Source organism: Stigmatopora nigra, chromosome 2 (assembly GCF_051989575.1).
Source record: "Stigmatopora nigra isolate UIUO_SnigA chromosome 2, RoL_Snig_1.1, whole genome shotgun sequence".
In the NCBI taxonomy this organism is placed as follows: domain Eukaryota; kingdom Metazoa; phylum Chordata; class Actinopteri; order Syngnathiformes; family Syngnathidae; genus Stigmatopora; species Stigmatopora nigra.
The window spans coordinates 281,891-303,857 of NC_135509.1; the positions used below are offsets into that span (position 1 = coordinate 281,891).

At 53.4% G+C, this 21,967-nt stretch overlaps 5 protein-coding genes and 1 long non-coding RNA gene across 14 annotated transcripts; 2 read left to right on the forward strand and 4 right to left on the reverse strand.

Annotated features, from left to right (window-relative positions):
- Positions 1–453: 453 nt before the first annotated feature.
- angel2 (angel homolog 2 (Drosophila)) lies at positions 454–5,428 on the forward strand. 3 transcript variants are annotated; one of them, XM_077710647.1, is made up of 9 exons: positions 454–2,415; positions 3,327–3,562; positions 3,709–3,935; positions 4,026–4,095; positions 4,204–4,613; positions 4,702–4,825; positions 4,904–4,964; positions 5,025–5,158; positions 5,218–5,428. In XM_077710647.1, exons 1-9 carry the CDS (start codon positions 2,348–2,350, stop codon positions 5,370–5,372), a joined length of 1,485 nt encoding a protein of 494 aa, XP_077566773.1. In that variant the 5' UTR covers positions 454–2,347; the 3' UTR covers positions 5,373–5,428. The 3 variants fall into 3 exon arrangements, with proteins under 3 accessions (XP_077566773.1, XP_077566771.1, XP_077566772.1); XM_077710645.1 differs by having other exon boundaries at positions 4,702–4,964; XM_077710646.1 differs by lacking the exon at positions 454–2,415 and adding an exon at positions 2,671–2,841 and having other exon boundaries at positions 4,702–4,964.
- psmb6 (proteasome 20S subunit beta 6) lies at positions 560–2,328 on the reverse strand. Its single transcript, XM_077710648.1, has 7 exons — positions 2,160–2,328; positions 1,570–1,637; positions 1,419–1,484; positions 1,284–1,349; positions 1,077–1,206; positions 845–989; positions 560–771 (listed from the first exon to the last, which is right to left on the reverse strand). The coding sequence occupies exons 1-7, from the start codon at positions 2,256–2,258 to the stop codon at positions 644–646; spliced, it is 702 nt and encodes a 233-aa protein (XP_077566774.1). The 5' UTR covers positions 2,259–2,328; the 3' UTR covers positions 560–643.
- A 338-nt stretch (positions 5,429–5,766) lies between the features above and the next one.
- Positions 5,767–7,717, reverse strand: LOC144187902 (uncharacterized). Its single transcript, XR_013324916.1, has 4 exons — positions 7,486–7,717; positions 6,674–6,752; positions 6,454–6,587; positions 5,767–5,936 (listed from the first exon to the last, which is right to left on the reverse strand). It is a non-coding gene; the product is annotated as an uncharacterized LOC144187902 (long non-coding RNA).
- A 1,572-nt stretch (positions 7,718–9,289) lies between these two features.
- On the reverse strand, positions 9,290–14,900 carry cebpz (CCAAT enhancer binding protein zeta). 2 transcript variants are annotated; one of them, XM_077738556.1, is made up of 19 exons: positions 14,660–14,900; positions 13,234–14,115; positions 12,846–13,160; positions 12,404–12,711; positions 12,065–12,299; positions 11,801–11,975; positions 11,629–11,717; positions 11,489–11,542; positions 11,328–11,430; positions 11,180–11,239; positions 11,028–11,094; positions 10,816–10,952; positions 10,680–10,734; positions 10,434–10,607; positions 10,263–10,303; positions 10,123–10,197; positions 9,957–10,042; positions 9,790–9,871; positions 9,290–9,666 (listed from the first exon to the last, which is right to left on the reverse strand). In XM_077738556.1, exons 1-19 carry the CDS (start codon positions 14,849–14,851, stop codon positions 9,536–9,538), a joined length of 3,261 nt encoding a protein of 1,086 aa, XP_077594682.1. In that variant the 5' UTR covers positions 14,852–14,900; the 3' UTR covers positions 9,290–9,535. The 2 variants fall into 2 exon arrangements, with proteins under 2 accessions (XP_077594682.1, XP_077594674.1); XM_077738548.1 differs by having other exon boundaries at positions 10,263–10,304; positions 10,390–10,607; positions 14,660–14,899.
- Positions 14,901–14,908: 8 nt separating this feature from the next.
- ndufaf7 (NADH:ubiquinone oxidoreductase complex assembly factor 7) lies at positions 14,909–17,394 on the forward strand. 2 transcript variants are annotated; one of them, XM_077738618.1, is made up of 10 exons: positions 14,909–15,143; positions 15,435–15,589; positions 15,668–15,748; positions 15,835–15,945; positions 16,015–16,237; positions 16,308–16,366; positions 16,453–16,566; positions 16,650–16,793; positions 16,861–17,034; positions 17,124–17,394. In XM_077738618.1, exons 1-10 carry the CDS (start codon positions 15,083–15,085, stop codon positions 17,340–17,342), a joined length of 1,341 nt encoding a protein of 446 aa, XP_077594744.1. In that variant the 5' UTR covers positions 14,909–15,082; the 3' UTR covers positions 17,343–17,394. The 2 variants fall into 2 exon arrangements, with proteins under 2 accessions (XP_077594744.1, XP_077594754.1); XM_077738628.1 differs by having other exon boundaries at positions 15,438–15,589.
- LOC144211378 (connector enhancer of kinase suppressor of ras 3-like) lies at positions 14,933–21,958 on the reverse strand. 5 transcript variants are annotated; one of them, XM_077738578.1, is made up of 13 exons: positions 21,660–21,952; positions 21,523–21,605; positions 20,650–20,813; positions 20,365–20,582; positions 19,702–19,780; positions 19,491–19,532; positions 19,019–19,129; positions 18,892–18,951; positions 18,751–18,819; positions 18,317–18,663; positions 18,145–18,251; positions 17,990–18,067; positions 14,933–17,789 (listed from the first exon to the last, which is right to left on the reverse strand). In XM_077738578.1, exons 2-13 carry the CDS (start codon positions 21,575–21,577, stop codon positions 17,548–17,550), a joined length of 1,572 nt encoding a protein of 523 aa, XP_077594704.1. In that variant the 5' UTR covers positions 21,578–21,605; positions 21,660–21,952; the 3' UTR covers positions 14,933–17,547. The 5 variants fall into 5 exon arrangements, with proteins under 5 accessions (XP_077594704.1, XP_077594722.1, XP_077594694.1 ...); XM_077738596.1 differs by lacking the exon at positions 20,650–20,813 and having other exon boundaries at positions 21,660–21,958; XM_077738568.1 differs by having other exon boundaries at positions 21,523–21,698.
- Between the last annotated feature and the right edge of the window lie 9 nt (positions 21,959–21,967).

Sequence of the window (21,967 nt, forward strand, 5' to 3'; positions counted from 1 at the left end):
TCGTTTCCTTCTGACAATGTCATCTTTCGAGTGTTTGAAATTACCTTCATGGCATCTTGTGCGGCTCTCCATTTGACGAGCTAACGTTGCTAATTCTCGATTAGCTCCTTAGTTGACCATCTTTTTTTCTTACACCGGCGGTCAAATGCCTCCTTCGCGTAGTTGTCAAAATGGCCCTAAGCTTCCATAACTCGTTTCTTTGTAGGTGTTGTGAAAAGGAAAAAAAGCTTTTGAATGGAGTTTACATTGAAACGGGCGGGCTTTATCGGCGCGGTTGTGTGACGTCATGCTCCCGACTGCTGAACACGCCAAATGTTGACATTTGCGCGACGAATCACTAAACAAGGATGCCGGTTTAGCTCGCCGCTGGTGGGCTTATGGAGCTATTCGTGAGGCCATTTTGAACTAACAACGATCGTTTCCTTTTTTTTGTCTTTAGGTTTTTTTTTTTTAAAAGGAACTCTGCGCCAAACAGGTGACTTGTGCGTTTGGGACAAGCGTCTTTCAACCATTGGCCGGAGCACTGGCCACACCGTCAACAAGAAAGAGGAGACCAAACTTTTGGAAATGGTCCTTTATTTTGCAAAGCAGGGAAAAGTCAAGCGGACATTCTATTGGCAAACGTGGGCGGAAGGACGCATGTTCAGTGGGTGGAGAACTTGGGCAGCTGGTCCCCCAGGATCACGCGCCTCTCCACACCTTCCTCGGAAATGCTGGCCAATCGGACGACGCCCCCGCTGGAGCCGTCTCTCTCCATGGCCAGTGACAAGGCTGCCCAAGACAAAAGAAGCCGGTGGGCCACTTCTTTTCCGGGCTCGGCGGGCCGGCCGAATCCCTCACTCACCTGTGGCGGTCAACTCCAAGCACTGCTCGCGACTCATCCCCGCTTTGTAGTTGGAGTCCATGAAGCCATAAATGTAGGTGCTGCCGCTGCCGCCCACCGACACGGGCTGTCTGGCCAGCATCCCGCCGACGGGGACGCAGTACACCTGAAGGGCGGTCGGTCGGTCGGTCGGTCGGGTTGGCGTCAGAGTTGGCGATCACGGCAAGTAAGGAAGGAGGAAGGAAGGCCGTACCTGTCCGCCCTTCCTGCGGTCCCAGCCCGCCACGATGATCCCGGCGGTCAACTCCTCTCGGTAGCGGTAGCAGCTGGCCCGGAAAAGGTTGGCGGCCGTCTCCACCAAGGGGGGCTCGTCCAATTCGATGCTGAGGGGGGCGGGGGGGAGATACAGTCAAAGGGACGCCGGACCAAAAACGGGGCGCCCCAGCCCGACTTTGCCTACCTGTGAAAGCCCAGCTGGTAGGCCACCACGTCAGCGATGGCCTGGGTGTCGGCGGCCGATCCGGATCTGTGGCGCCGGAAGATGTGTGAGGGGAAAATACTAGAAGAGGAAATAGCGGCGGTGGCGGTCCATCACCTGCAGCAGAAGATGCGCTCGTGGATGGGCGTCAGTTTGTCCGTCACCCTGTTGGCGATGTACGCTCTGTGGGACGACAGCGCACCCCCACCCCAGATTATTAACGGCGACGGCACACGCGGATCAACGCCACGGCGACATCGGCAATCACCCGGTGGTGGTACGAGAGTCCGCTCCGATGACCACGCCGCCGTCGTACTCCAACGCCATGATGGTGGTCTGTCAGGCAGGCAAAGGAGCAATCTTATTCAAATTTGAGCTAGTCATTGAGGACGAACCCAAATAAATGTGCTCTTTTGACAGTAAGGCCTAACTTGGTCGTATGACCATGATCCAGACTGAAACTATTGAACGTACACGAGCAACCTTGCCACCACTCAATCGACTGCAGGGCACAGAAACACCAATCGACTGCTAGCCAAAGACATTAGACGTCCATCGCTAATCAACAGCTCGGCTTTTAGCCTTTCTGCCTTTTCACGGGCGGCTGATTGGGTTAGGTTAGATTACGATTGGGTTTAGTAAGGTAAGGGAATGTAAGGGAAGGCGGAGCAAGGCCCCGGGTATTATTGATGGACTAAACCGACTCTTTTTGTTTTGTCTTACTCGTTAGCATCTTTAGCTGCGTCGGTAGTGATTTGCTGTCTCATTCAGCCGACGTTCACTATTCACGTTTCCTTGAGCAAAACGGGACGAGTTCGACTCGAGAAGGTAGCCACGAGAGCCACGAGAGTCACTCACCCCGGTGCTGACTTCTTTGTCGGTCCAGTCCGGCATTTGCTGATTCTGTGTGGAAAAGTTGGGCTCCAAACGGCGCATAGTTACGGATGTTGCCGCCATCTTGATCTACTCTGAAGGAAAGCCAACTAGCTGCCTGCGCGCTGCCTGCTCGCTGCCTGCTCGCATTTGCCACAACAACGGCTAATTCCATGCTGACCACTTACAATGATTCCCGTAAAAAATGCAATACGAGTGGTGGATTTTTTATAGCCAAAGGGTGAGTACGACCTCACTATATAATGCACAAAACTTGATTTAAAAGAAATGTGTGTATTGTGGTACGTTGCCTTCAACAGAAAAAAACTCCCATTGACTGGGATAAAGTGACTTTTTATTTTTAATTAAATGTGCTGTATGGTTGGAACGTGGAGATCATTTAACTTTTGTAGAGGACAACACTAAAGTATAATTCGAGTGTTGGATCAATGATGTAAGCTATTTGCCGTTTTCATTTAGTAATATTAACAGGAAGTCGTAAACGTTTTCCGACTCACATTGATGACGTTTACAATGTCGCCTAATGTCTAGCTGCACGCTGTTTATATTTAAACTTCTCGGGTGGTCTTTATATCTTACTGATCAGCAAAAAAGTACTCTGAATAGTTTTCTGAAGACATGATGTCTCGTCTAATTGCAGTAAACGGTAAGTTGCTATCTTTTTTTTAACCACCGCCACATGAAATGTCAGTTCGGAGCAGATGGGAAGTAGCCACTGTTACTTTCATGATCAAACTTCATTTTCTTCCAAGTTGGCTTGTGCCGTTGTAGATTGGCGTTACCACTACTACTTTAACATCTATCCATTCATATTTCGTCGCGCTCATCCTCACAGGGGTGGCGGGGGTGCTGGAACAAACACGCTGAATGGGTTGCCAGCAAATCGCAAGCATGATGATAATAACATTAAAGGGAACAATCACATCATTATGGATGGATGATATGTGGGTACCCTCATAAGAAATAGTAATAGTATCATAAAAAAGGGACATTTTGTGTCGTGAAAATGCCTCATCTATCAAATAAATCATCATGAGGGACGTCTAATGTTGAAACCATGATCAATGGCAGTTGGTAGTGCTCACGTCTAAATGAGCGAATGAATTTCTTTTTGTTGCTTTTTCCACACAGGCACGTCATGCTCCTTGGCAAGTTGAGCGGCGTCGGCGGCCACCTCGTTCGCCGACGTCTGGCCGCACGGCCCCCGTCTCCCCGGCTCCGACGGTTGTCCGGCGCTCTCGGGATGGAGCCCGGAGAGCGCCGTCGCCGCCCTCCCTGGGAACGAAAGAGGAAGGCAGGGGAGATGGAGAACCGTGGCCAGGACGTCTCGGGAGAAGATGGCCAAGTGGTGGCCTCCCGGGCTTCGGGTGAGTTATTCTTATTTTCATTCATTTCTGACAAAGTTGCACCTGATTTTAAGGCTAACCGCAGCAAAAAAAAAAAAAAAAAAAACATTTAGCAGGCACGTTTTTGGGTTTTGGTTTTCAGCACGTCTGACTGCGTTTCCTTCCAGGGGGTGACGTGGCGCCACCGGACCGACGGTGGGAGACGTGGCCCGTCGGCGGAGGCGCCGGCGGAGGCGCCGGAGCCGTGGACTTGACGGTGATGTCCTATAACATCCTGTCGCAGGATCTCCTGCGGGACAATGCCCACCTGTACTCGCACTGTCGGCCGGAAGCGCTGGACTGGTCGCACAGATTGCCCAACCTACTGGCCGAGCTGCGGCAGCACGACGCCGACGTGAGTGCCGGGTGGAGCGCTGGCTGGCTGGCTGGCTGGCTGGCCCGTGGAGCGCTCGCTCCCGCCACTCTAACCTCCGACCTTTGACAGGTGCTGTGTCTTCAAGAAGTTCAGGCGGACCACTTTGAGACGCAGATCAAAGACGCCCTGCGCGCGCAAGGTTGGAATCCCGTCCCATAATACAGCGCAGAAGCCCAGCTGACTTTGGCACGTGCCCCCCCAATTAGGGAAAGAAAAAGTGATGGCCATTTCTTTTTTTCTTTTTCAGGTTACGATTGCGTGTACAAGAAGCGAACGGGCCAGAAAGTGGACGGCTGCGCGGTGGCCTTCAAGACCTCGCGCTTCTCTCTGCTCTCGTCCAACCCGGTGGAGTTCTTCCGAGCCGGCGACGCCCTCCTGGACCGCCACAACGTGGGCTTGGTGGTGCTGCTGCGGCCCCGGGACGGCGGGCGCGGCGGCACGCTGTGCGTGGCCAACACGCACCTGCTCTTTAACCCGCGGCGAGGCGACGTCAAGCTGGCCCAGCTGGCCGTCCTGCTGGCCGAGATGGAGCGGCGGTCCCGCCTCCCGGACGCCGCCAAGCTCTTGTGCGGCGACTTGAACTCCACGCCGTGGAGTCCGCTGCTCACCTTCCTGCTGGCCGGGCGGCTGCGCTATCGCCACCTGCCCGCCAACGCGGTCCGTCTCTAAAGCCGCCGCCACTTGAAGTAAACCGGCCGGCGAGTAAGCTTCCCTCTAAGTCTCCGCCCCTTGTGCGACGGCGCAGGTGTCGGGTCAGGAGCGCGTTCCCCGCGGACCGCAGCGCCTGCTGCCCGACCCCATCTGGTCGCTCGCCTTGGGCATCAACCGGCGCTGCCAGTACGAGAGCCCCCCGGCGTCCTCCGCCGCAGGTCCCATTTCTCCCGCTCTCTTTGCCGGCGGCGGCGGGCGCGCGCGCGCCATCCCATTTTTGTCTGCTTTTTGCGCAGGTGCGGAAGAAGGCGTCGCCTCGGGGGTGCCCGCCAAAGGACGGGAGGAGGCGTCCAAAAGGTAGGCACGACTCTCCCGTCTGTTGACGTGTGTAACGCCCAAAATGTTAATTTTACGCAGTTGGCACCTGGAGCACCATTTGTGCCTGCGCTCGTCGTACGGCCCCCGCCTGTGGCCCGACGGCTCGGCCGCCGTCACCACCTACCACGCGCACTCCGCCGCCATGGTGGACTACATCCTCTACACGCCGTGGGGTAAGAGCGCGCCGGCCTCCCGAACGTTCCGTGGCTGATCCCGCCCTTCCCGCGTCCAGGGTCTAAGGGGCGGGGCCTCCAGCTGCTGGGCAGGCTGTCGTTGGCCGGCCAGGCTCAGTTGGAGCGCGCCGGCGGACTGCCCAACGCCCGCCATTCGTCCGACCACGTGCCTCTGTTGGCCCGTTTCCGCTGGCACCTGGGCGAGCGCTCCTAACGCCCTTCTTGGACGTCAATCTTAACTCCATGTGGATTTACTTCACACTTGGAAAGAGTATGGTAAGTCATTTTTTTTTCATAGTATAGTAAGGCTTTTTATTGCAAAAAAAACGACATAGTATAGTAAGGCTTTTTATTGCAAAAAACGACATAGTATAGTAAGGCTTTTTTATCGCCAAAAACGACATAGTATAGTAAGGCTTTTTATGGCAAAAAAATGACATAGTATAGTAAGGCTTTTTATTGCAAAAAACGACATAGTATAGTAAGGCTTTTTATGGGCTAAAAAACGACATAGTATAGTAAGGCTTTTTATCGCAAAAAAAAAACGACATAGTATAGTAAGGCTTTTTATGACAAAAAAGGCAGTTCGGAATATAACCTTTTGCTGAAATGTATGACTAAGTGTTTTATATAAATTCAAAAAAAAATTTTCGTCTACTCACCTACATGGTGTAGTGATCAGTCAAACCACCAGGTGGCTCCACCTTCCTTGGTCATCATTTGAAGGTGGCGCCACCAAGTGGCTCCACCTTCCTTGGTCATCATTTGAAGATCTTGCCTGCAAATACACAGAAAGAACTAAGTGAAATATAACCTTTTACTGAAAAGTATGACTTAGTGTTTTATATAAATAATTTTTTTTTTCTTGTTCCATTTACTGAACCTCACAGTGTAGTGATCAGCCAACTTCGTGAATAAATTGTTTTACTGAAAAAAATGACTAAGTGTTTCACTCCTAACCCTGTATAATGCCAAAGTGTTTAAGTGTATAAGTCTTCAGTGGTGGATAAAACATTTTGTCAAAAAATGACTAACTGTTTCACCCCATTTCCTGGGAACGCAGTTCGGAATAAATTGTTTTACTGAAAAAAAATGACTAAGTGTTTCACTCCTAACCCTGTATAATGCCAAAGTGTTTAAGTGTATAAGTCTTCAGTGGTGGATGAAACATTTTGTCAAAAAACGACTAAGTGTTTCACCCCATTGCCTGGGAAGGCAGTTCGGAATATAACCTTTTACTGAAAAGTATGACTAAGTATTTTATATAAATTAAAAAGTTTTTTTCATCTACTCACCTACATGGTGTAGTGATCAGTCAAACGACAGCAGAGCTTGGCGCCACTAGGTGGCTCCACCTTCCTTGGTCATCATTTGAAGGTGGCGCCACCAAGTGGCTCCACGTTCCTTGGTCATCATTTGAAGGTCTTGCCTGCAAATACACAGAAAGAACTAAGTGAAAATGTATCTATCACAAGCGGGATACAGGTCTCCCAGACGGGAGTCAGGTGAACAAACCTCTGCACTTTCCTTGGTCATCATTTGAAGGTCTTGACTACTGGCCGCTTGGCTTGCTCAACGGGCCCAGGTTGATCTGCTGTGTCAGAAGGAGAATTCTATTAAATCACAGACTCGTGGGGAAAAAAGCCTTACTATACTATGTCGTTTTTGAAGCAAAAAAAAAAGTTTTACTATATAGATATATATATATATACTATGTCGTTTTACTATATACATATATATATATATACTATGTCGTTTTACAATATATACTATGGCGTTTTACTATATATATACTATGTCCTTTTACTATATATATATACTAAGTCGTTTTACTATATATATACTATGTCGTTTTACTATAGATATATTATGTCGTTTTACTATATATACTATGTCGTTTTACTATATATATACTATGTCGTTTTACTATAGATATATACTATATCGTTTTACTATATATATACTATGTCGTTTTACTATATATATATATATATATATACATGGTCGTTGTTATTTAAAAAAAAAAAAGCCTTACTATACTATGTCGTTTTTTTTGTGAAAGAAAGCCTTACTATACATGGTCATTACCAGAAATAAATAAATGTGAGTGTCTTTCCACAATTAGGATTTTCTTTTTATGACGAATGTTCTAAGAGGAATTTCGAATTGGAATAGTCATCATTGAGCCGTCTTCTTTCCTGTCCTTGCGCGATCTTGGAAACGATTAGAAACACTAAACGCAATTCGATTTGGAGATATATGATGACTGCAGGTGGAACTATATCTTTAGAGAAACTTGCAATGTAGAAAACGGGAGCATTTCTTACCTTTTCGCCGCCATGCGTCGAGTGCACAAAAATCAGCCAACGTCAAAAACAACAACTTCTTGGTGAACTTCTGTTCGTGTCCTTTAATAAACGTGTCTTGGTTGGAGTTGACCCAAATGAAGCAGTTTAGATCATGCGATTAAAAACCTGAAAAGACGTTTACAAACAAAACAAAGGAAACAGGTAAACAACATGCGGTTTGCTTCCGTGTTCTCTGTCGGTCCGTTTCACTTCCGGCTCTACAATGTGACGTCATTTCCGGGAACGTCATCGACTCTTTTTTTTTCTTCTCTTTTTTTTACTTTGGCTGTGTTCGGCTCTGGCAACCCACACCACTTTTTCCAGCTTGTGCAATATTCAAGTGGATAAACCATTTTCTATCCAAAAAAGACTAAGACATTTTTCTTTTAAATAGAGACGACTGTCAAAGCTTTACACAAATGGCTAAATTAAGTCTGATCAACTGGTGGTGTAATGGTGCACTCACCTGACTGCCATGCAGACAGTTGGGGGTTCAAATCCCAGTTGGGAATCATTTTTCCCTCAAATAAAACAAAAAACATGTTTAGTAAATACTTTCAAATATTCACTAGCGTAAGTGTGGTGACTTTGTGGTGCAGTGGTTCACTCACCTGACTGTCGCGCGGGAGGTTGTGGTTCAAATCCCAGTTGAGAAACATTTTCCCTAAATTGTTTCTATATATTTGTAGTCATGACTTTTCAATGATGACACAGTAAAGTGTGTCCAATTGGTGGTCCAGTGGTTCGCTTACATGACTGCCGTGCGAGGAGTTGGGGGTTCAAATCCTGGTTGGAGTCATTTTTCCCTTAAATAAAAAAAATACATGTTTAGTTAAGACTTTCAAATATTCACTAGGGTAAGTGTGGTGACTTTGTGGTGTAGTGGTTTGTTTACCTGTCTAGGATGCGGGGAGTTGTGATTCAAATCCCAATAGAGAAACATTTTCCCTAAATTATTTCTATATATTTGTGGTCAAGACCTTTCAATAGTGACTAAGTGTCATTTGTGGCCAATTGGTGGTCCAGTGGTTCACTCACCTGACTTCTATGCGTGAAGTTGAGGGTTCAAATCCCGGTTAGGAAACATTTTCCCTAAATTGTTTCCATATATTTGTAGTGATGATCTTTCAATAATGACAAAGAGAAGTGTATCCGATTGGTGGTCCAGTGGATCGCTTACATGACTGCCGTGCGGGCAGTTGGGGGTTCAAATCCTGGTTGGGAGTCATTTTTCCCTTAAATAAATAAAAAAAAAACATGTTTAGTCAATACTTTCCAATAATCACTAGATTAAGTATGGTGTCCTGGTGGTGTAGTGGATAGCTTACCTGACTACCATGCGGGCAGTTGGGGGTTCAAACCCTGGTTGGGAGTCATTTTTCCCTTAAATTAAAAAAAAAAAAAACATGTTTAGTCAAGACTTACCAATAGTCACTAGGTTAAGTATGGTGTCCTGGTGGTGTAGTGGATCGCTAACCTGACTGCCGTGTGGGGAGTTGTGGTTCAAGTCCCAGTTGGGAGTCATTTTTACTTCAAATAAAAACAACTGTGTGTAGTCCAGACTTTCCAATAATCACCAAGTAGAGGGTGGATGGCTGCATGGTGCAGAGGTTTGTTCACCTGACTGCCGTGTGGACGAGCGGGGTTCGAATCCCGGTGGCTGCTGCTGATTTATGACAGACTGATTTTTCCATTAAAAAAGACCTTTGTTTCCTTGGTCTTTTCATCCACCACTGATGACTTTTTGACTGGGCCACCAGCCTCCAAGAGAAGACAGTAGTACTTGTTGTTTGTAAATCATACTTAGTCCTTTATTGTACTTTGGGAAAAGGCAATCAGTCAAAACAGATTGTTTCGCAAAAAAGAAAAAGCTAAAAGAAAAAACAACAACAACAACAAATGTTTTCACCTATCTTCCAGATTTCCGGAGCAGCGTGAAGAGAAAGACGTCCATTTTGGAAGGTGAGCGCCGTCCGTCTACAAGTCCACTGAAATGGCCGCCGTGGAGAGCCCCCCCCCCGGGCCCCGCCTACTTCCTCTTGGGGCCACGGCGCAGGCGCTTCTTTTTGTTGAAGGCGGCCTTCTTGCGGCGCATGGACTTGGCGTCGCGATTGTGGATCCAGTCGTGGCGCTGACGCTCCCACTTCAGCTGCTTCAAGCCTGCAAGAAGACGCCACACGCCGCCACACGCCGCCACACGCCGCCAGCGTCAGGGACCACTGTAGTCACCACTCACCCAATGTCCACCCACGAGGCCACAAACGGTCTCCGGCGTCAACTGACCCGCTTTGTCGGCGTTGGACATGGCGTCCGGTCCGACGCTGTCCACTTTGCTGTCGGCGTTGTCGTCCAGCAGGCATCCGAACTGCCAAGCGGGCAAGCGCAAAAGCGCAAAAGGGGTTGGAGTGGGGCGGCTCGAGAGCCACCGGCGGACGCGTCTACGGGCTCACCTCCTCGGCCGCCGCAAAGACGTCGCCGTGGTCGTCGCCGTGGTCGTCGCCGTCTCCCCAGCGCTTCTTCTTTCCCGCTCGGGAGCCTGATGGCGAGACGGCGTGGACTGGGGCAGAGTGCACTCATAAAGGGGTGGCGGGGTTTGGAAGGCAGGGGGCTACTGACCCAAAGTGGGCTCCTCCTTTGACTTTCTCTTGGCTTTCTTGGAAGGAGGCTTGGCTTCTGGGACGTGGTCTTCATCTGAGGAAGAAGAGGAGGAGGATGAGTCAGATGGTTAACCCTATGTGGAAAAAGCCTCAACTCACCAGAGTCCAGATCATCTTGGTCTTCATCCGCCTCTTCTAGTTCTGGAGGCAAAATGATAAATTGACACGCGTCCTTCAAGCCGTCATTCATTATTATCATCATTTTTTTTTTTTTTTTTTTTTTTACCGTCCACAAAGGTCCCTCCCTCTTCGTCCACATCGTCGTCCATGTCGTCCACAAAGGTCCCTCCCTCTTCGTCCACGTCGTCGTCCACGTCGTCTTCCCCAAATTCCTCGGCGTCCATGCTGCCCAGCGACATTTCCTCGTCGTCCAGGTCGTCCGGATCCGACTCGTCGTCCGAGTCGTCGGCGCCTTTCTTTCTGCCTTTTTTGCTGGTAACGTTCCTGGAAAAGGAAAGTGCTCGTGGCGGCTCTCTTACGGGAGGGGCTTGCCGGTCTCCCCGTTATGGTCCTCACCCGGCAAAGTCCAGGTCTACGTCCAGGAAGTCGGCATAGTCGCCTTCGTACGAGTCTGCCGGCCACAATTTCCAATCATTCCAATCCCATTTGAGAATGTCCTTCCCCCCCCCCTTTTCAAGTTTTGTCCACCCACCGAGAATGGTCTCAAACTCCTCGTCGTCCACTTCCTCGTCCACGTCGTCGTCCACGTCGTCGTCCACTCTCTCCGTGTGCTTGTTGTCAGCTTGGGGCTGAGTAAGACCCGCCTGCTCCTGCTGCTTCTTGAAGAACCTGCCGGGGACGGCGCCGTCTCGGAGTCACGCTCGGCCTCGAACCGGGTCACCGCCGCCGTCGGGGCAAACTCACCGGTAAAAGAAGATTTGGTCGGCGGCAATTTGGCTTTCTTCTTTGGCCAGAAACTCGGGGCTGTTGACTGTTGGCAGGAGGAGGGAGGGAGGAGTCTCGGTCAAGTGGGGCGAACGCCACGCTTCCCACAAAGAAAAAAAAAGAAAGTTCACCTGCTAAAAAGACACCGGGAGGTTTCCGCTGGGGCTTCATGACCGTGGCGTCAGTGTTCTCTGGGGTGGGGGGGAGAGAAAAAGAAATGAAATTTGGAAAAAAAACAAATAATAATAATCATAAAAAGAGCGTCGCCACGGCACTTACGTTTGCCCTGCGACTTTTTGGGGTTTCGAAAGACAAATCTGTCCAGGAAGCGCATGAGCGTAAAGTCCTGCAGGGGGTCTCCGGAGTACTTGATGGAATCCCCCTACGCACAAATCTTTCAGCCACGGCGCCAAAGAGGTGCTTTTGCGTGTCTCTCTCACCTGCAGGAGCGTTTTGGCGTAAAGTGACACCGTGGGGTGGAAGTGGCGGGACAGCTGAAAAAAAAAGGGGAGCAAAACAATGGCGCTTAACGCCCAGAGACCATCCCCGCCCGCAACGGCAGAGTCCCCTTTCTTCTCACCCCGTGCAGTTCCCAGACGCAGTCGCGTTCGGCGGCGCAGAACAAGGGGTTCCTGTGCAGCGGATCGTACGTCTGCCTTTTCTGGGAGCCTGCGGACGGAGGAAAGCAAACGGCTTGCTCGGAGTGGGCGCACCGGCCGGGGTGAGCTCCCCCGCGCCGAGGGTTCGGGCACCTTTTAGGTTATGACGGTGGACCCAGGACGCCGACGGCAGCTCCTCGGATTTGCTCTTGGACTCCTCTTCTTCCCCCTGCCCCTCCACCTGCTCCTGCCCCTCCTCCGCCTCGTCGGCGTCCCGGAAGATCTCCTCTTCGTCTTCGGGGATGTCTCTGAACATCTCTTCCGCGTCCTGCGTAAAGCAGTAAAGGGAGGGGTGGTCAGAGCGATTCAATTCAAAGAAGAAGAAAAAAAGGAATCCTCTGGGAGGGCGGAGCCTACCGTGGCGCTTCGGTGCAGCGCCGCCCGGAGCGCCGGCTTGGCCCGCGTCAGCTCGGAGTAGAGGAAGAGGACGGCGCAGGCGAAGCTGGCCCCTTGCTGGGCGCCCACCTGCATCAGGCGCTTGAGGAAGGCGCGCACGCGCCGCAGCGACGTGTCCGTCTTCAGCGACTTGTACAGCAGGTTGAGGAACATGTTGTGGCGGTCGGACGCCGACAGGCCGCCGTCCAGGATCTTCCTGCCGGGGGAGCGGACGCCCGGGGGAAAGGGAGGCCTTTAGTTAGACGGACGGACGGACGGGCGGGCGTTGAGACGGACGGACGCACAGCCCCGGACGCTCACCGGTAGAGCGCCACGTAGAAGCGGTCCGAGAGGCTCTGGCGCGAGTTCATGACCTGGAAGAGCAGCATGAGCGCCTGCACGGCCGCGTTGAACTTGGCCAGGTGCGCCACGCGGAACAGCGTGTCCGTCTGCTCCTCTACCGCGCGGTCGTTCTCCCCGGCGTAGGGGTAGGCCCGGTTGACGCCGGTCAGCAGCGCCCCCAGCATCTTGGAGCGCAGGTCGCGCTCGGCCACGCAGGCCTGGAAGAAGGCAAAGTAGACCGACACCAGCCTGGCCGCCAGCTCCTTTTCCTCGTGGCTCAGCCGCACCTGCCCACAAGTACGAGACGGGCCCCCCCGGGTGAGTGAGCGGGCGGGCGGGCGAGCGAGTGGTCGCTGGCTGGCTACTGGCTCCAACGGTCGCCGGCTGGCTACTGGCTGGCTCCAACGGACCATTAACCCACCTGGTTGAGGAAGCAGACGGCGTAGTACTGCGCCCTGGCGCCCACGTTGGCGCGGAACAGGAGGCGCTCCACCTCGCAGCACACCACCGTCTTCATGTTGGGGTGGTGGAAGAGCAGCGTCTCCATCAGGTGCGAGGCCTTGGCCGCCGTCTTGTACTCGGGGTCGCCCAGCTTGTTGACCACCTGCGCCAGGAAGGCCCGCTCCTGCTCGGGGCGCTCGCACAGCAGCCGGAAGGCCGTGTCCAGGGCCTTGGCCTTGGTGGCCGCCACCGTGTCGTGCGAGGCCTCGTCCAGCGACGCCGCCAGGCGGGCCACCTGAGGCGGGAGGAGGAGCGAGAGAGTGAAAGAAGGTCCGAGCCCAGGCCGAGCCCACCGTTCAGACCCTTACCTGGTGCTTGAGGAGGTGCTCAAAGTACCAGAGGAACAGGCGGCGGTCACGGACCTCGCGGTTGCCGCTGGCCATCTCCTCCAGCCTATCCAGGGGACGCTGGTCAAAGAAGCGCAGCTTGCGCTCCTCGGGCAGCAGCTCGGACAGGAGCAGTTCGCGCAGCGTGTCCAGCGCCATCAGGCCGGCCCGCCGCCCGCCCTTCTTGCCCACCATGGCCACCAGGGCCTCCACGTGCTCCAGCGTGTGAAGGGGCGCGTCCTGGACCAGGAGCGTGACGGCCGCCATGCGGTCGGCCAGGACGCCCGTGGACACCACCGTCTTGACCCAGGCCGAGTTGGCGCCCTTCTGGAGCTTCTTCTGGCTCTTGAAGAGCGCCACGTCGGCCTCGTACAGTTGGCGGGCCAGCGTCCGGTAGGAGGACGTCAGCTGGGGATCCTGCGGCCGCTCCGAGCCCTCGCCGCTGTACTCGGAGCGGTACCACTTGCCGCCGGGTTTCACCAGCAGGCCTCTCCTGGGACGGAACTCAAAGATGTCCTGTTTTGCCCATGCCGCGGCTTTTTTCTCCTTCTTCTTTTTCTTCTTCTCCTCCGCCAAAGCTTTTTTCCAATCGGGCTTTTCGGCTTTGGCCCGGGCAGGCTGCTTCTCGGGAAGCTCATTTTCCTCTTTTTCTTGCTCTTTTTCTTCTTCTTCTTTTTCCTCCTTTTCCTCTGGCTCTTCCTCCCTCTCCTCCGGCACAATCTGCACGTGGGCAAACTGGCGAAGGCCCAATTTTTCAATGAACTTTTCCAGCTCGCCCTCCTCCAGGTCGTCTATGGCGTCTTTTTGCCCTCCGTCCACCAGGATTTCGGTCTCGTTCAAGTTGGTCAGGAACACAAAGTCGGCCTGCGGACAGAAAAAAAAAAGTCGGGATCACGGTTAGGGAGCCTTTTTGACAGAGAGTGCATAACATGATCAATCAGTATCAATGACATTATGCACCCAGAAGAGTAATGAAAATGATGATTAAAGTGGTGTTAGAGTTAGTGTCAACGCAGCGCTCCTATTATTATTATCCTAATGATAATAATAATAGTATTATTATTGTTGGTGACTCGGCTCTCACCAGTTATTTCCATATTTGACCTCACAGCTTAGTGGAGAGCCATATGCAGCCGTGGAAAGAGCCACATGTGGCTCCCGAGCCATTGGTTCCCTACCGCTGACCTATATGGACGCCGCCATTTATTAGGAAAACAATAATACTAGTTTGGAGAGTGGGCAGGGCCTTTCTACGTCATAGCTAGCTTTTACTCATTCGTATGTTTATGAATGTATACTCTTCGAATCACGATTTATTTTGACTGTGAAATCTCTGTATGAGAATGAATAAATAAATAAATAAGTGTTGCCCGTGTTCAAATGTGTTCGTTTTTTTTTCTTGACTTACCTTCGTGCCACCGAGCCGCAAAACTTCTTTCAAATTGAAGGCGTCAACCTCCCCCTCGGGTTTTTTTTCTGCTAAATCCATGTCGCGGTCCTCCAAATCGCTGTTTTCGAACTCCATGTTGTCTTCTTCTGCCCTTTTAGTCCATTTCGGCGAGGCTTTGGACTTTTTTCCCACCCTGTTTGTGGGAGCCATGCTGCTAGCATGAGGAAGGACGACCCGGAAGAAAGAGGAAACAGAAAAAGCGTCATTTCCGGGTCATTCAGAGATCGTCTATTTCATTCAATGCGGAGAAGAGAGTCAGAATGCAATAGCTTTAGCGGACGGACTTATAATAGACATTTGTTGAAATGAAACGTTTTCTTTGGACTTGAAACGAGACAGTTAGATGAGCGTCGAAGCTCCCCACGCTTGACGTTTGGAGAAATGAGGGCGCTTTTGGCTGCTAATACAAAACAACTCCTTGGCTCGATTCATTCTGTCGCAGGTAAGGAAGGCTTTTTTTTTTTTTATCCCAGTGTACAACCGCGGTCATAACTTTTCCCCATCCGGTTGAATAAGAGGGTGTCTCAAAACTATCTATGATTGTATTTACATTATTTATATGACAGTATTTTAGATACATATATGAATGAATGCAGTTTTAGTGAAAACTAAACGTAGGAAAAATACTCTCCTCAAATAATACTCCGTCTAATCGAAAGGGGGAGGACAGCCTTAGAATGATTGACTGATGATGTCAGCTCATGTTGTTGTTGTTGTTGTTGTTTGTCACCAGCAGGATGGCGGGCGACCGTGGTCGGACGTCGGCACTGGTCGTTCTCGTCCGGGGAGGAGAACGCCATGTTGCGTCACTTGAGCAGCAAGATTAAGGCCACGGGCCCCATTTCCGTGGCCGAGTACATGAGAGAAGCGCTCACCAATCCCGTGATGGTGCGTCCATGCTCCGTGGAGCACTTTTCGCCCGCAGCCGCCGTCGCTCGCCACTCACGCCCCGCCTTCTGGCTCCAGGGCTACTACGTGAAGAAGAACATGCTCGGAGCCGAAGGAGACTTCATCACGTCGCCCGAAATCAGTCAGATCTTCGGCGAGGTCCTCCGGCCCTTTTGGATATTTCCAAGCCTACCTCCCCATCCCGCGTCCTCGGACCTCTCAAGTCAGACCGGCTCTTTTGGCAGCTGCTGGGCGTGTGGGCGATCAGCGAGTGGATGGCGGCGGGTCGGCCCCGTGGCCTCCAACTGGTGGAGCTGGGCCCCGGCAAGGGATCTCTGGCGGCCGACGTCCTGCGGGTGGGTACCGCCGGTCCGTCCGTCCAAAGAACGAGACAAAAAGGACCAACCGCGGCGGACCGTCTGCAGGTGTTCGGTCAGCTCCGCTCCGTGCTGAGCGCGGCTTCTGTATCGCTGCACTTGGTGGAGGTCAGTCCTCTCCTGAGTGGGCTGCAGGCGCAAACGCTGCTGGGGACAGAGCCGGACCGGGCAGCGGACCGCATCCGGGACGACACGCCCATCTACAGGAGCGGGCGGACACGGGCCGGCACGCCCGTGTCTTGGTACCGCCGCTTGGACGACGTCCCGCCCGGTCAGCCGCCGACGCCAGACGGGAGGGGTGAGGTGGCGATCAAAAGTTAACTGGAATTCCATTTTGCCAGGCTTCAGCATCTTTCTGGCTCACGAGTTCTTTGACGCGCTGCCCATTCACAAGTTCCAGGTAAGGCCTAAACACCGCCGCCGCCGCCGCCGCCGACCGCCACGGTAGACTACGTGGCTACGTGGGTACCTCTTTTGGGGCGCCAGCGGACAGAGCGAGGATGGCGTGAAGTGATGGTAGACGTGGACCCCGACGCGCCGGGCCGGCTGAGGCTGGCTTTGGCTCCGGCCCCCACCCTGGCCTCCTCCACGTTGGTGCAGGTGAGGTGATCATTCGACATCCAACGATTGCCCTTGGCAAAATAAAAATGGAGCTCGGCGTGCCGGCCGGCCGGCCGGTCCAGCCCCACGAAAGGCGCGACCACGTGGAAGTCTGCGCCGAGGGCGGAGTCATCGTCCAGCGGCTGGCGCGACGGATCTCCCGGCACGGCGGGGCGGCGCTCATCGCCGACTACGGGCACGACGGCACCAAGACGGATACCTTTCGGGTGAGGGCCGGAGAGCGGGCGGCCATTTCCGGAGCGCCACACGCCTGGCGCCTACTTTTGCCGGCAGGCCTTCAAAGGTCACCGCCTCCACGAGCCGCTGGAGAGCCCCGGCTGCGCCGACCTCACCGCCGACGTGGACTTTAGTTACGTGCGGCGCGTGGCGGAACCGCTGGCGTCCTGCGTGGGACCGCTGGCTCAGAGGAGCTTTTTGAAGAACATGGGCATCGACCTGCGCATGGAGGTAGCGCAATGGCCACGCACGATTGCAGTTCTGTTATGACTTTTCTACATCCACTGCGCTCACTCACCTCACGTCTCGGCCGGTTCCAGGTCCTGCTGAGGAACGCCGACGAGGCCACCCGGGATCAGCTGACCAGCAGCTACCGCACGCTGACGGACGGCGACCAGATGGGCGAGCGCTTCTTGTTCTCGGCGCTGCTGCACCCCGCCCGCCTGGAGACGCCCACGGCCACCGCCGGGCTGGAGAAGAAGACGGCGGCGGCGGCGACGCCGCTTCCCGTGGCGGGCTTTGACCAAATCCACTTCTGATCCTCCACCAAAATGCTCCTTCTTTCCCAGTAAAAACTTGAGAAACAATGGAGGAGGAGTTCATGGCTTGTCTTTATTTTGGCGGCTAGGAAAGAGGGGGAAGGATTTGAGGGAAGGGCTATTTGGTTCAAACGCCGCCTCCTTGGTGGGGCTTCTCCGGACGGCGCGCGGAAGGCACGGCTCGCCGTCCCTTCGATTTGGGCCGTCACTGGCTGAGCAGACGGAGGCGGGCCAGCCAGCCCCCGAGCAGCGACGCCGAGCGTTTGCCGGTGGCGGCGGCGGCGGCCGTCTTCTCGGGCGAGGCGTCCCGCCGCCGCACCTCGGCGACGCCTCGGATGTGGTCCACGCCGCGGAGCGAGGGTTGGCGGCGGTACGGCGGGGGGAAGCGCGCCTCCCCGCCCTGGCCGATGCCCTCGTTGCTCAGGTAGCGCTGGAGTTGGCGGGGGCCTGTGCCGTCAACGGGGGGGGGGAAGGTTAGTTACAATTTGTACAAGGCATCTGCTAGAGCTATCGAGGTGGCAAAACTGTTGGCGACCGCAAGAGAAAAACAGACCAAATGGGTCAAACACATTCTGGCTTGCTCAAATTTAAACAGAAGTACATTTTTCAATTTGAAAAGTTTTTTTTGTTTTTTTTAAATACCTCACCTTGCCATCCCGAAGCGGCGCGTTGGCAGGAGACGGCGGACAGAACTTCGGCCGGCATGGACGCCGGCCTGGGTTTACCTGCCAAAGCAAAGAGTGACCTTACTCGCCCGCCCGTCAGGCGTACGTCAAAAGCCACTAGCGCGGGGGCCGCTCACCCGCCGTGGTCGAGCGCTGTCGTAGTCGGACCGGAACCGGGAGGGGGACGGGCAACCTCGCAGGCGAGACGACGTCGTCGCCGCCGCGGAGGCTCCGAGGGGCCTCGCTGAGAGGAAGAGAAGGCCATGGTGAGGACGAGAAGTGGGCGCAAAGTCAGGGCGCTCTACTTACGGTCCTGCGGGCAGGGGGGCCACGCGGGCTTCGGAGACGGCCCACTCCTCGGCGCCGGCGTCCCGGCCGCGAGGAGGCCGCCAGCGGGGGAGGTCGGACGACGCCCTGGGCGACAGTTCCTCCAACTGGGGGATGCCAAAGTTTTGAACCATTTCACCAGCGGCGGGGACGGCCAGAGAGGGACAACCCAGCTGAACCAGCGGGGGTCTCCATCGCGTGTTGCCGAGCGGCGCAAAGACGGCGGCGCCCGTGGCGCCCGCGACGGGGGGCCTCTTCTTCAGCAGCAGACGCACGCTTCCCGTCTCGGACCTCAACCTGGCCACCAGGTGCTCCAGACGCCAGCCCGCCTGCGGCAAACGGGGGCGTGGCGTCGGCTGGCTGGCCGGGGCTGGGAGGCGCCGGCGCTGGGAGGCGGCCAAGCGCCCGCCACTCACCACCGTCTGCTCGTTGACGCGCAGCACCTCGTCGCCGGCGTGGATCCTCTCGGTCTTGTCCGCCGGGGACTGACAATAAAAAAAAAAAGGGGTTATTTTAAAAAGTGAAATTTGGCGCAAAGTGTTTGGCGGTGGACTGACGTCCTGGATGGTTCCCGTGACCACGTGGCGTCCGTCGTAGGTGGACTTGATGTAGATCCCCTGCGAGGCCACAGGCATTTTGCTCTAGCTCCCGCGTTCCAGCCGCTCACTCGGAGCGCTCACTCACCAGGCCTCGGTCGGGCTGGACGGGCGAGACGCGGACCTCCTCCAGGCGGGGGCGCTCCGTCCCGGAAGCCAGCCGGCTGGTCTTCTCGCACACTTTGTTCAGGGCTTCCGACTAAAAAGGTGAAAAATCCACCGTGAAACTGGTGAGCGGAAGCCAAGACCAAAAAAAAAAAAATGTAAAATAGGATTGAGTGACCCTACTTGGGAATTTTTCCATTCTGGCAAGCATGTCCGGTCTACATTAAGCGCAATATAGCAGGCTTTACCGTACTCACAGATGTTACATTTGCATGGTGCTATTACAAGTTTAAACCGGAAAAGACTAACGACACGGCTGGGGGGGGGGGGGGGGTGGACGACGGGAAGTGCCATCTAAGACAGGAAATGGACGTCCCCGACCTGAATAAACAACGGAAAAGGAAGTGCGCCTGCCTGCCTGCGTGCGTCCAAAAAAGAACAAAATAGGGACTGACCACTTGTAGACTCTTCTCTTCCATGTCATAAACAGTCAAATCCTGTCCAGGCAAAAGACAAAGAAAAGTCAACTTTGACCCCATTACACATGAAACTTGGACTTTTCAAGCTGCACAAAAGAGACACACTAACGTTATGTCAAAGGGAGTGAATTTAGCTTGAAGCTAACACATCAGCATTGGAAAAAGAGGTCAAGGGGAAGCGGCTGACCTTCTGAACGGCCGACGTCAGTTCCAGGCACAGTTGGACGATGTGGCTTTTGGTGGAGGTGAAATGGCTGGCGCTGGTCCTGCCCAGCAAAAACAAGCAAAGTCAGCCAGGCCTCATTTCATTTTAAAGCTTATCATTCACCAAGCCGGCCGGGCAATTGCCAAAGCCTAAGAGGATGGAGCGCAAATGAAGATCATTCATTTGTTGCTGCCGTGGCTGGCCAAGCCCAAAGTGTCAAAGACGCTGCCGGCTGTCGGCAAAATCAAAACAACAAAAGAGCCTTTGTGGTCACACGTGTCCAATGTGGGGAATGTTCTTCAGGCCCGTCGCTACAAGCCCCATTTGGGAGGAGAAAAAAAAAAAAGGGCATGCTTAAACGCATACAAAACACAACAAAAAACTCCCAGTGGCCTTTGCTGCCGTGGCTTTGTGTGTAGTGGGAAAAAAAGCTCCAGGTAGTTATTTGTCATAACTAGCATTTGTACTAATAAGGCTTTTTTGAGAAAAAATATATATACATATCATTATTTTCTAGGAATACTAAATGACCTCATACTCAAATGGACGTTTACTCCTATTGATGGCAGCCATATTGAAAAAAAATATGAGGAAAGACTCACGAGGCAGCCTTTCTTTCCAGTTTAGCATCTACGGACGGCTCACCTGTCCAACCAGGCCAGCAGACTCTTGGCGGCGGCGATCAGCTCCATCACGGCGGCCAGAAAGTCGTTGGCGGGTCGCCGCTCCCCGCCGTCCCGGTACCCGCCGTCACGGTACCCCGGGTTCTTCCGCCGCCGCCCCACGGCGCCGCAAAGGCCGCGGTGGGCCAGCCTCATCTTTCCGGCCAAGGACTCCAAGATGTCCGACTCCGCGCCGTCGTTCTTTGGAACGGAAAATGTTTCGGGTTGAGTTTTTTGGGCCGACGGCGCGTGGCGGCCACGTACCCACCGGGCCACGGAGCAGGTCCACGGCCTCCAACAGCAGCTCCTGGTGGTCACTTTTGAGCACCCCCATGGCCGCCAGGTCTTGGCGGGTCAACCGGAGAAGCTTGCGGCCGTCCACCCGCCGCCACTCAAAGGCCGGGAAGTAGCGGCGCAGACCGTCGTCCACACCTGGGCGGAAAGACTGGTCGTCAAAGGGGCCGTCCCAGACGGGACTTTTCGTGTGGGTAGGTGGGTGGGCGCGCGAACAAAGGGCGGCCGCCCGTTAATCATTGAGCCAAATATCAACAGAATGTGGTGGGAGGCGCACAGCCATTCCCCTCCGTCCAGTCACAGCGCATAGAGGCCTTTTCGCTTGGGATTTGGAAGGCTTGTGGCGCCATCCCTCCACAACAAGAGGCACGGCCGATCCGTTCTGTCCCGACACGCCGGATTGGGCTGGGCTCGGCCAGGCTTCCGCGGAAGAAAAATATTTTGCTACTTAATTACCGTCCTATTTAGCATCTTAATACTTAGTACTGTGTATATGCTACCGCCCTGCAATCGATATGTCTTACAAAGAGATGTCACTGCTTAATAAAAGAAGCGGCAGGCAACTTATTTGGGGGGGGGATTCAGGGGTCAATTTCAGGACATTTTTTTTGGGGGGGGGGGTAACATTTTAGGTCAAATTCTGGATTTTTAAATTATCAATATGAAATCTGGGTCTAGTTTTAGGAGCTTTTTCTTACTATGAAAGGGTATCTTTCAGAAAACATTTCTCTGCAAATCACTTATTTGACGTTTACTGCCGTCCAAGACAGAGAAACCAAATTATGCATTGACGCGGGGGTAAAAGTAAACCCCCCCCCCCAAAAAAAGGTATGCTTTTTGACCTTACCTTGCATCCAGTCGAGGACTTGTTGAGGCGTCCAGGCGCCGACCGCCGCTTCCATCTTCCGTCCACAAAAGGTCGACGTGACGCTGAAGAAAAGTCCAAATTAGTGTCAGTCGACAGAGTGAGTAAATGCCGCTCACCGGAACGCGCACGCTTCCAGTCGCAGAGCATTGGCGCGTGCACGCTGCTCTCGGGTTACACTTGGCCACCACACCACGCCCCTTTTGGCAATCACGTGAGCCGATGCCAAAAACGACGTCACTGTACCGTAAACCTATAGTCGTCAAGGGAGTCAAACAGCATGTGAACACGCCCACAAATCACAACTTTTGACATTTCATGGCAGAGACGCCACCATGTGGGTTAAATTGATATTGAATTGATGTACCTATTCCAAAACATTTGAAAAATACCACCCCAACTTAGAGCTTATAATAAAATTGTAATA

Bases quoted from the DNA above. Each gene is read 5' to 3' on its own strand.
- psmb6 (XM_077710648.1), bottom strand. From the start codon at position 2,258: ATGGCGGCAACATCCGTAACTATGCGCCGTTTGGAGCCCAACTTTTCC. The intron at 1,638-2,159 runs GTGAGTGACTCT...CCTGCCTGACAG, and splicing joins ACAAAGAAGTCAGCACCGGG to ACCACCATCATGGCGTTGGA. The intron at 1,207-1,283 runs GTAGGCAAAGTC...CGCCCCCCTCAG, and splicing joins TACCAGCTGGGCTTTCACAG to CATCGAATTGGACGAGCCCC.
- angel2 (XM_077710645.1), top strand. From the start codon at position 2,348: ATGCTGACCACTTACAATGATTCCCGTAAAAAATGCAATACGAGTGGT. The intron at 2,416-3,326 runs GTGAGTACGACC...TTTTCCACACAG, and splicing joins GGATTTTTTATAGCCAAAGG to GCACGTCATGCTCCTTGGCA. The intron at 5,159-5,217 runs GTAAGAGCGCGC...TCCCGCGTCCAG, and splicing joins CATCCTCTACACGCCGTGGG to GGTCTAAGGGGCGGGGCCTC.
- cebpz (XM_077738548.1), bottom strand. From the start codon at position 14,851: ATGGCTCCCACAAACAGGGTGGGAAAAAAGTCCAAAGCCTCGCCGAAA. The intron at 12,712-12,845 runs GTGGGTTAATGG...ACTTGTGGGCAG, and splicing joins CCGTCTGCTTCCTCAACCAG to GTGCGGCTGAGCCACGAGGA. The intron at 12,300-12,403 runs GTGAGCGTCCGG...CTCCCCCGGCAG, and splicing joins TTCTACGTGGCGCTCTACCG to GAAGATCCTGGACGGCGGCC.
- ndufaf7 (XM_077738618.1), top strand. From the start codon at position 15,083: ATGAGGGCGCTTTTGGCTGCTAATACAAAACAACTCCTTGGCTCGATT. The intron at 16,567-16,649 runs GTGAGGTGATCA...CGGCCGGTCCAG, and splicing joins CCTCCTCCACGTTGGTGCAG to CCCCACGAAAGGCGCGACCA. The intron at 17,035-17,123 runs GTAGCGCAATGG...GGCCGGTTCCAG, and splicing joins GCATCGACCTGCGCATGGAG to GTCCTGCTGAGGAACGCCGA.
- LOC144211378 (XM_077738578.1), bottom strand. From the start codon at position 21,577: ATGGAAGCGGCGGTCGGCGCCTGGACGCCTCAACAAGTCCTCGACTGG. The intron at 20,583-20,649 runs GTGGGTACGTGG...TCCGTTCCAAAG, and splicing joins TGGACCTGCTCCGTGGCCCG to AACGACGGCGCGGAGTCGGA. The intron at 18,820-18,891 runs GTCAGTCCACCG...TTTTATTGTCAG, and splicing joins TCACGGGAACCATCCAGGAC to TCCCCGGCGGACAAGACCGA.